The sequence below is a fragment of the Paramisgurnus dabryanus genome, chromosome 5 (assembly GCF_030506205.2).
Source record: "Paramisgurnus dabryanus chromosome 5, PD_genome_1.1, whole genome shotgun sequence".
In the NCBI taxonomy this organism is placed as follows: Eukaryota; Metazoa; Chordata; class Actinopteri; order Cypriniformes; family Cobitidae; genus Paramisgurnus; species Paramisgurnus dabryanus.
In genome coordinates, this window is record NC_133341.1 from 48,598,739 (window position 1) to 48,611,642 (window position 12,904).

Consider the following 12,904-nt stretch of genomic DNA (forward strand, 5'->3'; position numbering starts at 1 on the left):
AAAAGTTCATTAAATCTAATCTAATGATAATCTGTAACTAACTAAAACCATAACCACATATGTAATAACTCTACATTACGGCACAATTTGTTATAATTTGTTAACATAACCTAACAATAAATGAACACTACTACAATATTTATTACTGATAGTAAAATATTAATGTCAACATTTGTTAATCAATTCAACTCAAAAAGGTTATCTCTTAACACGAGTCAATACTTAATTTATCAAGAACTCAATCTATTAAACTATCATGAACGAATATTGTGTTTATTTTCAAGACAGATTTTAAAGATTGTTCTAATCTACAATATTATATTGAAGCATACGAATGACTAGAAACTTTAAAAAAAAAAGGAAAATAAATTCATGTCTAATTTACAGATATATTTTGACATTTCTTTATTCATTAATTAAATTCTATGGGTCAATTCTACTGTTAGTTTAATTTTTCTATTTTATTTTTGTGTCCAATAATCCATTTGATCAAAAAGTATTTTTAATAAAGCAGGATTTAGCAATTATAAACCCAGCACTGTTATAATAATAAATCATTATGCTAGTTTCTTTTTATAAGGGTTTGAAGCAGATCAAATTTCTACATCTATTCTAAATTGTGTAGCTATTTAATGTTCAAGCCCAGATAAAAAGAAGTCAAAGCCATACTTAAATGATGTTCATAGGTGGAGCGGTCAAGCAATGAATAAAATCGTTGATAAATCAAGATGTACTAGGGCTGGGCAAAAAAAATCGATTTTGCGATTAATCGTTTTTTTTTTAAAATGTGGTCGATTCAGAATCGATTCTCAAAGAGCAGAATCGATTTTTTTCTTTCATATTTATTTCTGCAAAAATTGAACGAAAGATTAACGTTAATCGAATGAGTAGTCTTCTTCACTAGATGTCACCCTATTTTTTGCTTTGCGCGAGGTTACCAAGGAGCGAGAGGCAAGCCTGTCATTCATTAATTCAGTGCTTAAAATGCCGGTTTCAGGTGCTTCATCGATTTTAATAATTAATTACCCACTTAAAACCTGCTGTTCACTATTCTTTTTATTAGTATAGTATTTGTATTTAATCTATATTTATTGAGTTGAATCGAGAATCAAATATAAAAACTGCCCCGAGAACCGGAATTGAAAATTGAATCGAGAATCGAAATCGAATCGATTTGACAGCTTGTGAATCGAAATTGAATCGATCTGGAAAATCTGAATTAGGGCTGCACGATTTGGGTAATTTTTCCCATTGCGGTTATTGATGCTAAAATTGCGATGTGCGATTGCGATTATACTAAATGGTATGATGAGTCAACTTGATGGGTTTTAAAGAATATCCACACACAGTTTAGCTAAAATGTGTATTTGTAAAACTAGAAATGTTTTCGTATTGCCACGTGATGTAGCAACAGCTCAGTGTCAGTAATCCTAAATCCAAAATACCGCCATACAACAGACATAGAGTTTTTTTTTAGCTACCAGATCACTGTAAACCTCCTCTGTATCCATCTTCGCTCTGGTATAAGTGACGAAGCACACCACACACGTGCATGCCACACGTGCATTGCCGTTTTTGTTCATTTTTCTTTCTTTTTTTTAAACAGCAAGAAAAATCATCAAACTGTTATCAGAAAGTTTGTGTTCACAAGTCCACACATTTATTTATTTAATATAATTGCAACATTTTGCTGTCATATAATTGCACAGGCTGACATTGCGATTGCGATTGCGATGCGATTAATTGTGCAGCACTAATCTGAATCGATACCCAGCCCTAAGATGTACATATGTTGGTTTTCTGGGATAGCTGCTGGTTTGTTACTAGCTAGTAGAATTGTTATCAGTTATTGATGAATCATTCATATTTTGCACAAGGCAATTCAGTTCCTTTGTAGGAGCTTGGTGATTGATAAGTGTCCTGAATAATTAGTATTTAGTTTATATAAGCATAGTATGAGCATAAACAAATGCTTAACTAGACTAACTTACAATGACAATAATAATGTTCAATATAGATATATAATATAATGTTCAGTATAGATTTAATATAATATAAAAAATGTATCATTAATCTTATAGAAAGGAATCAGTTTTTGTGTAAATATGATAATTATAGTATACACCATTTATAATATATTTTTATATTTCATATATTAAACATAATAGGCTTCCGCAGCTGTGTTATTATTAGATAATGATCATTCTTGATGATATTATTATTCTCAATATTGGATTATTATAATAATTTATAAGCCAGTGAGATCCACTATGGCTTTAATAAATATTGTATCATCTCTCAGATAGGAGCTTTTACCCGCTAGCTTGGCAAGGGGGCAGAAAAGAGGGCAGCCGCTGGCTATATTCATCTCACTGATGGGCCTCTGAAAAGAAGTGGAACTCACGTCAGGTCTAAAGGCATCGATGATGTGCTCTCTATTGTTCTGGTCCAAAAGCATTAATGTCACCTGGAAGTAAAGAAACAATGACAAGAGAGCAGCAATTACAATCCAATGTACTAAAGCTTAGAATCATTTCAATACTGTTAGGTATTAAGAAATGACGTACCTTTTGGCTAAAGGGCCACTTTAGGAGTGCATCATATTTGCCCCTCATGACCACAAAGAAGAGGGAGAGGTGTGTACCTCTGCCTGTGCCGTCACCATTAAGATAAAGTCTCAGACACATCTTATACCCATATTTACTGGAGTAGAAAGCTAGAGGACACAAAACAAGTGTTTCGTCAGACTTACTATTGGATAAATGATCTCCAGTTAACATTATAAAAGTGAAAGTCAGGCGACATGGGAATAGAGGGGACATCCAAATGACTTAAATGAAAATGAAAGCATGCTAGTGGGCTGCTGTATAAACAACCTAATCTATCAAAACACTTTAGAATACAAACAGGGGTCAATGTTTAATTGTTTAAAACCATAATTGTACGTCAATCAGATTTTTTTGTCTGGCATTTTCATTGTCTGTTTAATATGATAAACCACTTACCAGGTGAGAACATAGCAGGTGCTCGGCCACCCACTGCATCTTGTCTGCGGCGAGAGAAGTCTGCTATTTTCCATATGAAAACTCCATCGTATGTGCAAAACTGCAGCTCCCGCAATGACTGCTCGGATTCTGCTAACTGCAGGTCTCGCATGGTTAAAGTACGTTCCAGCTGTCTCACCTAAACAACCACCATACAAACACACACAAAGATCAGGGTTAAAGTGAGACACATGGGTATGTTTCTTGTAACCTTACAACTATAACGCTGGTAGATAGGTTTTTGTTGGATATACATTTAAATTGAAAGATAACTTAAAGTAAATATACTCTATATGTGTGTTTAGTATACACCTGTCTGGTCAAGAAAAAAGTTGCAAACTGTAATATTATATTTGATTACCATACAATCATTGTGGCATTGTTTTTACAACCTTATGCAACATCATATGTATTTAAGGCCAGGGTGCATTATGTTTCGACCGAGATTTGGTATTGATACTGTATCTCGTCAAACCAAGTCTTCTCTACCACATCCCAAAAATCTACTTGGTTTCTGTACTATTTATATTAACATCTTTCTCATTATGGTTAAGATATAAAAGCTACACAAGGAGAGAATTGTAAAAGAACTGTTGCCTACAAAAGTAATCCAATTACATTAAGTATCCGCATGTCTGAATTTTTTTCTGGCCAGACCGTGCATACTATTAAAAAGACATAAAAGAGTTTGAGTTCTAAGTAATAGTTTAACAGTTTTACTTAGATTATTTAGAAACACAGCACAGTGTCCTTCCTGCTCAAACACATTTAATAGTATTTAGTGTGCATGATTTATGGGCTTCCCAATAATAGGCTTCCCATTTTTCTCATCCAAGCAGCCCTTGGAAGTTTGGCTCATTGGTGTAGCATCAATCAGCAGGTAAAAAGTCCAAAAACAAGCAGTGCGGGAACCAGCTTTAAATTCCACTGGAATGAAGGATCATGGCAGAGACAGAGACAGCTGTGGCTCTTCTGTTCATCATGCATCATCATATTACAGGAGCAGCAAAAACAACACGTCTATGTTTGACAATTCCCAAGTGAAATAAATCCTATTTGTAGTGACTGTAAAACTGAGGGCTATCACTGGTGTTTCAAATTTCGATAAAAGTTGCGTTCCAAAAGTGTATGACTTTCCGTCTTCTGCAGAACACAAAAGGAGACACTCGAGTTGCTCTTCTCGTACAACACAAGTGAACAGGGAAAAAAGTTGTCCGGCTACTAAGGGAACCGCCCATAAAAACCGTCCACATGCCTTGTGTATTACATTATAAGGCTTCTTAGGAAACACCATTGCTTTGTGAAAGCAAATATAAGAATTAACGTTTCTAAAAAGTATTTTTCCACCACAGTTCTTAAATCGTATTATTATTGTTTTAGCATATAAAACAAAAAAGGTTTATGTAAAAAATTTGCATTTGTAAACTCTCCAAGTCTGAATATTTGCATATGCAAACAAGAGTTGACAGGAGGAACATAGTGAGTGAATAATAGAGTAGTCTGTCTCTTATACAAAGTAACCTGTGGCATGAGTGAGTCACATGGACTGCTCTTAAGGTGAAAAGTCATATATTTTTGGAACTACATGATGCCAATTTATAACACGTAGCAACTAGTTTTGCGTGACCTCTTAAAATAATACGTTTCAATTCACTGTCATAAAACAACATCGTTCAATACGACATAACTGGTTACCTGCAGGGTGATAGGCTCGCATGACGCTCAGACAGATCAAAACGTATCAAAAACCATCTCTGCTGTCCGAAAGAAAAAACAACCGGATCAATCAGCTTAGGGATTGATCTTTTGCAGCTATTTAAGTGCATTACGTCCTGTGAGCCGTGCACATGTCATACCTTGTTCGACAAGTTCTCAATTTTCTCCTGGTCCAGTCGATGTTGGCGTGAAAGCGCTTCCAGGGTGAGGGCCGTGCGCTCCACCTCTCGATTCAGCACGCAGACTATGTTTTCCAATGCTGTCACTTTCTGCTGCACACCCGGGCTGCCTCCTCTTCCTGAATTATGCGCTGCGGCATGGGCTCCCGCCGGAAGTGCATCTTCAGGTCCGCGATACAATCCCAACCCGGAATCCTCCTGCCACTCTCCACCACCCTCAGCACGCAACCTCACAGAGGACAAAACCCCCAACATGAGACGTAGGTGCTCCATGACACTCGTCTGCTCGTGTTCCTGCAGCTTACCATTGTCCACCTATGGAAGACATATTGCATTAAATGAATGATACGGAATGAGCTGTAACAAATGCATAAATATAAATGTTTATTAAATGTATATTTATATGTGTTTTGATGGGATGCAGTAGCCTACATGGGGGGGTTTGAGAATCACTGCTATAAACTGTGATACAGACATTATGTAGTAAAAATTAAGCTTTTAGTTTTTTGTCTTATTTAGGATCTCTCATTTGATCATTAGACCTTGATTTTTCAGAAGTGTGTTTCTTCTGCATATTTCTGACTGGCAGTTTTGTATCCAACCAGTATGGGTCACATACTTAAAATGATGATTCTCAAGTTCTACCAGAGCAGTGGTTCTCAAACTAGGGGCCCCTGAGACCGGTTTTATGACATTTTATAAAATAAATTAATTGATCATAAATTATGTGTATTTAAACCTCAGAAAAATAAGGCTACTAACCAACAGCACTACTTTGTATAATTCAATATGTTTTGTTTAATTTAAATATTACGTTTTGGAATGTTTTAGGTCATACGTTTTCTTGGGGGGGGGGCACGTAGGAAGTATCCAAGGTGGGCCGCACGGCAAAAAAGTTTGAGGACCACTGTACTAGAAAATGCTTTTGGATTCTCTTGGACGCAAGGAGGTAAGAAATGCTTTAGACATTTTTCACATTGTTTTTTAATACATATATGCATGTATTCTACCCTTCTGTGTGATTACATGAGCTTGTGATTTCCCGAACCTACATTCCAAATTATTTACATAGTTTAGTTCTATTTTAGAGTTGTGACAAACAAATGGAATATTTTATGGTTGTGACTAAGATATTTTATTTATCGAAAATATCACAACAAAAAATAAAAAATTAAGAAATAAAGCTCTCTGTTGTCTTTAATTCTAAATTTTGAAAACATACACATTAAGTACAAACAGAACCATTATACATAAGATTTTTTTTCTCAGGCAAATTATAACCTTTGCACCACATGCAGTCATTTTGTGAACCACATCTTAGATTAACAATGTGTGTGCTGTGTACAGTATTTATTTCTAGAGACTTGTTCTCTAAAAATGTAAGATGGTGTATTGCATTCTAGTCTTTAGCCTTTAGCGTCAGAGACGATATTGCTTTTCCAATCCACTTTCTAAAGAATATTCAGATAAAGCACACTCTATTCATAGAAAAAAGTAATACACACCACTGCCCTGCACCCGATCTCACTGAACTGACACGCTGATTTGGACTTTGCACAAGATTTGGTATGCTCTTGAAACTGTAAAAAAAAAAGAGATATGAAAGATAGGACATAAACTTCCTCATGCAGTTTCATAAAATAAATGGTGGCCTATTCCTCTATTTAAAGTGTCTTACAAGCATCTATAGGAATATTTTAACACAACTCAATCATTTGTGAATAACTTAGCAAAATACTTGGCTAAAGAGGCCACTGTAAGACTTTGTACTAGTTTAGCTTCTGACCTTTCAGTGTAATACAGAAACCAAATGGAGAGACTAACCTTTTCTCTGGGGATTTTCTTTTTGCCGCAGTCTTTGCACTGCATGGGAAACTTTTGACATATTTCATCATGTGCCTGTAAGGAGTAGGAGTGTGCGATTCAGCAAGATGGAATTAAATTTTGTAATAAGCATTTAGATAAATAACAAAAGTATAACAAAATTTAAATGTGGTTGTTTACTCAACCTCTATGTCACTATAGCTCATAACCCACATGACTCAAAGCACACAAGACTTGTCTGTAACATGACACTAAGATCAACATCTGCTTTAACCTGAAAAAAGTTTGCTTTGACAGCTCGCCTAAAACAGTACACCTATACACCTAAAGAGTTCATATTAGTACCTCAGAGGTACATTTTGGTAGCAAAGAGTGCATATTAATACCTTAAAGGTACTGTACGAACTGTTACCAAATGTAAATATATCTGTACCTAAATGGTACATATTAGGACCTTTTTAAAGATTAAAGGATCGGGCCTAGAACCGATCCCTGCGGTACACCATATTTAACCTAAGAGTAACATGAGCTCCTCATTTACATAAACAAAGTGATAGGATTCTGAAAATATGATCTAAACCACTGATGCCAACAAATATATTGAGTAAGACTGTGTGATCTTACAATAAAAAATATATTATATTGCATTTTTGGTAATTACAAATGGACTACAGAAAAGATTGCCTTAAGTATAAATGGACCCATTGGTCTCATGGCAGTCATCAGTTCGCAAATGGAAATGGTGATATTGATTTGGAAAGAGAGTGAGACACCTCATTAAAAAGCTGCACCTGGACCAGGGAGAGCTTAAAGGGCGATTTGCAGGTAAAATTTTTCAACGAATTTGTGCAATTTGCTTGTTGATAATAAACATTTAAACTGTTATCCATTGTATTTTATGTTGTTGGGTATCACAAAACCCGAAAAAGTATGAAAAAGTACAGCGGTTTGCAATGATTCTCCTTTCCCCCACAACGCACTGTATGACGTCACGCTGGGGAGAGAATTTCCCAAAGCCGCATTGAGAGCATTGAGAATGACTATAGAAAGACGAGTAAAGTACAGTTCTGATAGCGCAGATGATAGATAGATAGATAGATAGACAGACAGACAGACAGACAGACAGACAGACAGACAGACAGACAGACAGACAGACAGACAGACAGACAGACAGACAGACAGACAGACAGACAGACAGATAGGCTAGTATAGAGAGATAGGCAGACAGCCAGATAGCATAACGTTAGCATATCTTCGTGTAGAAAGTAAACAAACAATTAACATACTCGTGCATGCTGGCTTGAGGGGGATGATCCTGCCTGAAATGGGTGTAACTTTATGCGATCTTCAGCACAAACGGTTTTGGCAGCATGTCTCTAATCCTGGAAGCTGAGTGAGGCACGTCACATCTGTTCGCGGGGACCAGCGACCCAAACGCACTCACTTTCTTACAACCAGTAGCGGAATGGCAATCGAGAGAGTCGGGACTTTCCCGGTGGGTCGATCTGATAATAGTTATACATTTCGAGTTAACACAGTCTGGCGGCGTGATATGCGTCCGGTTCCCGCAGCCCGCTGGTCAAACTGCTCAACCTCTCTGCTAAACAAAGTATATGAAAGTCCTCAACCTGTTCGGCAGGTCCAAACATGTACAGGATTTATAAAAATACGGTGATCAATGAGCGGTTCCTCCTCAAATGGCATAGTCTGTCGTGATGTAAAAAGCCACCGAACGCCTGTTTATTACAGTATGTATGCGGTCGGATCCGAGTGTGCTGCAGCTGCTGACTGCTGCGTATAAAATGATCGTGTGATTCGTTATAATCGCATAAACAATATAAAGCATCCTTTTATTTCACAAAACAATATATTTGAGATATTATTTGATAGACTAGTAAGTGTGGATTAACTAAGGATGTTTAAAAATCTCTAGCCTGGTGGTCAGGACATGAATGGATCAAATCAGCAGATTTGCGAAGTTTTATTTATTTCCACAGATATCATAAATAATAATTATCATGGTAACTTTGCAGTATAACACATTATATATTTACTACGATGTATATATGATTTCCAAATTGTATACGTAAGTATTAAACAGCAATAAATGTCTCATCTATCTCTATGGCTCTGGCTGAGGCTTCCTTCACTTCTCCCCAAAGTGACGTCATCGCAGAATTGCGTAAAAAAACCGTTAATACCAAAAACGTAAAAAAAAGTGGTCTTTAAGACCATTTTTGAGACATTTTAAAAATTATACACATATCTTGAGTGATTTATGTACCCATTAATCGACAGTGGTGGTTAACCTGCAAGACGCACTTTAAAGCAACACTATGTAGTTTCCATGTAAAAATGACTTACAGCTCCCCCATGTGGTTGAAAAGCGCAACAGTGCCTAGTATCAGACACTCTTCTGCAGGCAGGGGGAGGGGCGGGGCTGTGTTTCCTACCCTCCACTGCCACTTTTAGAGTGTGCTTGTAGCAGCTAGGAGGCTGCTCAGGTTGCAGCAACAGTACAATTTGTCCAGTTAAAAGTTGTTCTATCACTGAAATAATTTTACAGACATTATTTAAAGGTAAAAAAACTACATAGTGTTGCTTTAATAATTTTAGATCAATTTCAAATCTCCCTTTTTTCTAAAATATTTGAAAAATTAGTGGCAAGCCAATTATGCACATGAAAAAAGAAAAATAATACATATGATAAGTTCCAATTAGGATTCAGGCCCCACTATAGAACATACTGCTTAGAGTTACAAATGACCCCATTTCAACATCCGATCATGGTGCAATCTGAATTCTTATATGACTACACCTTAGTGCAGCCTTTGACACAATAGATCACACAATCTTACTCAACAGACTAGAAAACTATGTTGGCATCAGTGGTCAGGCGTTAGCCTGGTTTAGATCAAATTTAAAGGCGGAGTGCACATTGTTTGAAAAACACTTTGGAAAAGGGAGTCGGGACGACTACCAAAACACACTTGTAGCCAATCAGCAGTAAGGGGCGTGTCTACTAACCAACATCCTTGCCGGGGTTGCGTATGTGTGGGGTGGGTCAACATTGGCATTCCGCCTTTAACTGACTGCTATCACTTCATGTAAATGAGGAAATGTTATGGTCACGCTCAGGTTAAATATGGCATGCCGCAGGGATCCGTTCTAGGCCATATCCTTTTCTCAGTATACATGTTACCTCTAGTAGACATATCAGGAAACATGAAATTAGTTTTCATTGCTATGCAGATAATACCCAGCTTTACATCTCCTCACTAAAACAGAGAGATGTTTTAGTATGCTATAGTTAGTTGAATCGTGAGGGTATATGCATGTGTCTGTTGTTATTAACCAGTATATTTGTATGCAAATTGTTTAATGTTTTTATGTCTTGTATGTGTTATTCTGGACAACGAAATTCTATTTATCTGCAAAACAATTTTACCTGCAGCTACGAAATAAAGAGACCTTGACCTCAAATCCACCCACCAGTTTTCTAAGCTAACAGACTGTATTAGTAATATCAGTGACTGGATGGCAAATACCTTCCTTATGCTAAACTCCAATAAGACAGCGATACCTTTTATTAAAACAAATCGCTCCAAACTAAATATGTCCGATTACAAGTAACCCATAGACGGCTCGGCTGCACTGTTTTGCCATCTTCCACAGTCAAGAACCTAGGTGTGATGTTCGACAGCAATCCATCTTTCGATAGTCATATATTCAACGTCTATAATACAGCATTCTTCCATCTTAGTAATATCTCAAAAATATGCCATATGCTGTCTGCTTCTCTTTCTCTCTCTTGTCCTCAAACCCAAGAACACTGAGACTATAACAGACATAGTTCCTGCTGCTGTGAAGCTCATCATATCACTGATCCACTGGCCTCCCATCATCGTGATGCCCACCGACCACTTCCCTTGACTTTCTACATTTTTTAAATCTTATGAAATCTTATAGTATAGTATTTTTTTAATATATAGTACTTTATAGTATTTTTTTACTGGATCGCCCAAGTCTTCCCAGCGACAACCAATCGCTTCCTTAAAATTTGAATTAAAATGTTTACAATTTTTAATTCCCATATAATATATCTTCTATAGGATCAGCTAAGTCTAGCTCTCTCTCAGGGTTTATTCCCTCCCAAGGACTTTTTCCCCCACAGGGTTTTCTCCTGGTAGTTTTTTCAACCCCTTGGGAGTCATGACATCACTAGTATGATTTAATCTTAGCCACTGTACTTTTTTCTGACAGTGTACTCATTATTAACTTACCTTCTTGTAAGTCACCATCAAATGCCCTATGGCTTTCTTTTTGTTTGGAACCAAAACTGGGAATTTTCTAGAAATATTGTTGTGGGTTTTGACCACAATTGCCATGTATCCAGGGCTGGATTATTCATAGACGGGATTGGGGGATTGCCCTGGGGCATCAGGCAATTGGAGGCCACCAAGGGCTCCATACTGCGACCAAAGTGTTTTTTTTAAACGAAATACTCGTGAATGTGCGGGAAGGCTTGACAAAAATACGGATTGTGCGATCGGGTTTTTACCAATCATTTGCATGATTTGCGCATCAATCGTTCAGTTGAATCTACCAATGGGTCTCAGCAGCCCGGGTAAAGTCAACACATCTCACTCCGAACCGCGAGAAGATGGGCTCGCGCAGGTTTACTTAGACATTGTAGAGATGAGAGATAAAGAGAGCGGGAGAACTTTTAGCCTACATTTACACCAAAAAACATTATATATGAGAATGAAGGTCTACATCAGTGCCCAGTTAAGGAAAACTGGATAAAAGACAATAAACGTGTAAAGGATACAAGTAGGCTATGTATAGTGCCATGCCACTCATCTCATTACAATATGCCATCTGGATATAACCTATTTTATATGTATGTATCTAATGCCTTTAATTAGTCAAAGTGATTGTATGATTCTTTGCTTCTTAACTTCCTATTCTGAAAATTTCATCAATTGTGCATAAGGACATGTGTAGCAATTGCATAGAGTTAAGTCTATTTAGTATTTTTCAGTAATGCAGCTATTTTGGAACATGTGAACAATTGCATTGCAAGACTGATATTGTGAAAATGTGGTCACCCCTGTAAATCTAGGCCTGGATGTATCATGTCTCTCTCTTTGCAAGCTTGGAAAGGACACAAAACCTTCATAAAATAATTACATTTGACTTATGCCATAGCTTTAGGATATTCTGAAGCTTGTGAAAAGATGAGCACCAAACACTGCCAAGAACAAGAACTAGAAGAACATTTTCCAAAAATTCTCAGCTTTACTTCCAAACATGAAAGAAAGCCATCAATGACAATGGTCATTTAAAGAACAAGTCAATAAAACATTTTTTGGTAAACATTTTTGTAATTTTTTCTCATCCCTTTCACTTCAGATTGTATTCGTAAAACAAACCAGTAGCTGTAGCTGAAGTATAAATCAACTCTAAGATATTTACCTTAATTTCCTTGAAGTTAAATGTGACTTTGCAATATTTGCAATTGAGCGTTCTGGCTTCACACTCGCGTTCATTGTGACGGTCTTTCTCGCTGAGCAAGATGAGTGCCTGACATGCTTCACATTTGACCCGCTCAAAGTCACAGCGACCTTCATGTTGACTCTAAAAAAGCAAAAAAAAAAAGGGAACAAAATGCGTTGTAAATAAGGCCTACAGTATGCGGTGTGCAAAATATTAGTGATAAACTCATGACTCATAAACTTTTTTAGTTAATGATCTCTAATGGGCTTTATTAGTGCTGTTCATTGATTTGAGTAACTTTTTTTGACATTTTGGTATAAAGTATTTTAATGCAATATATGGTGTAAAAATGAGGGCTGCCCTCTTCAGGTTAAACGGTGGCTACTGCATTTGAATTTTCCTATTGAATGTTGTGCTACCGCGTAACGTAAGTGGTACAACCCTGCGCAAGCAGGTTCAAGCTCACCACGCCCTTGGTACGAGCTCAGTTCGCATTTTTCAAATATTGCCAGTGGGTGGAGTCAAGCTCTGATTAGGGGTTTAGTTACACTTTAAGGGAGTATGCACATACATTTGCACTTTGAAACATATTTAAAGTACAAACAAACACCATTAAAAAGCATTTATTATGTTTCTTTTTTA

At 36.8% G+C, this 12,904-nt stretch overlaps 1 protein-coding gene across 2 annotated transcripts in view; it reads right to left on the reverse strand.

Annotated features, from left to right (window-relative positions):
- Positions 1–352: 352 nt before the first annotated feature.
- traf2b (Tnf receptor-associated factor 2b) overlaps positions 353–12,904 on the reverse strand; it is a 29,137-nt gene continuing 16,585 nt past the window's right edge. For both annotated transcript variants that reach the window (XM_065284582.2, XM_065284583.2), the window contains 7 exons: positions 12,242–12,403; positions 6,764–6,838; positions 6,445–6,519; positions 4,901–5,254; positions 3,006–3,183; positions 2,568–2,716; positions 353–2,467 (listed from right to left, as the gene is read on the reverse strand). In XM_065284582.2, coding sequence (XP_065140654.2) covers positions 2,249–2,467; positions 2,568–2,716; positions 3,006–3,183; positions 4,901–5,254; positions 6,445–6,519; positions 6,764–6,838; positions 12,242–12,403 — 1,212 coding nt within the window. In that variant the 3' untranslated portion in view covers positions 353–2,248. The remainder of the gene's footprint in view (positions 2,468–2,567; positions 2,717–3,005; positions 3,184–4,900; positions 5,255–6,444; positions 6,520–6,763; positions 6,839–12,241; positions 12,404–12,904) is intronic.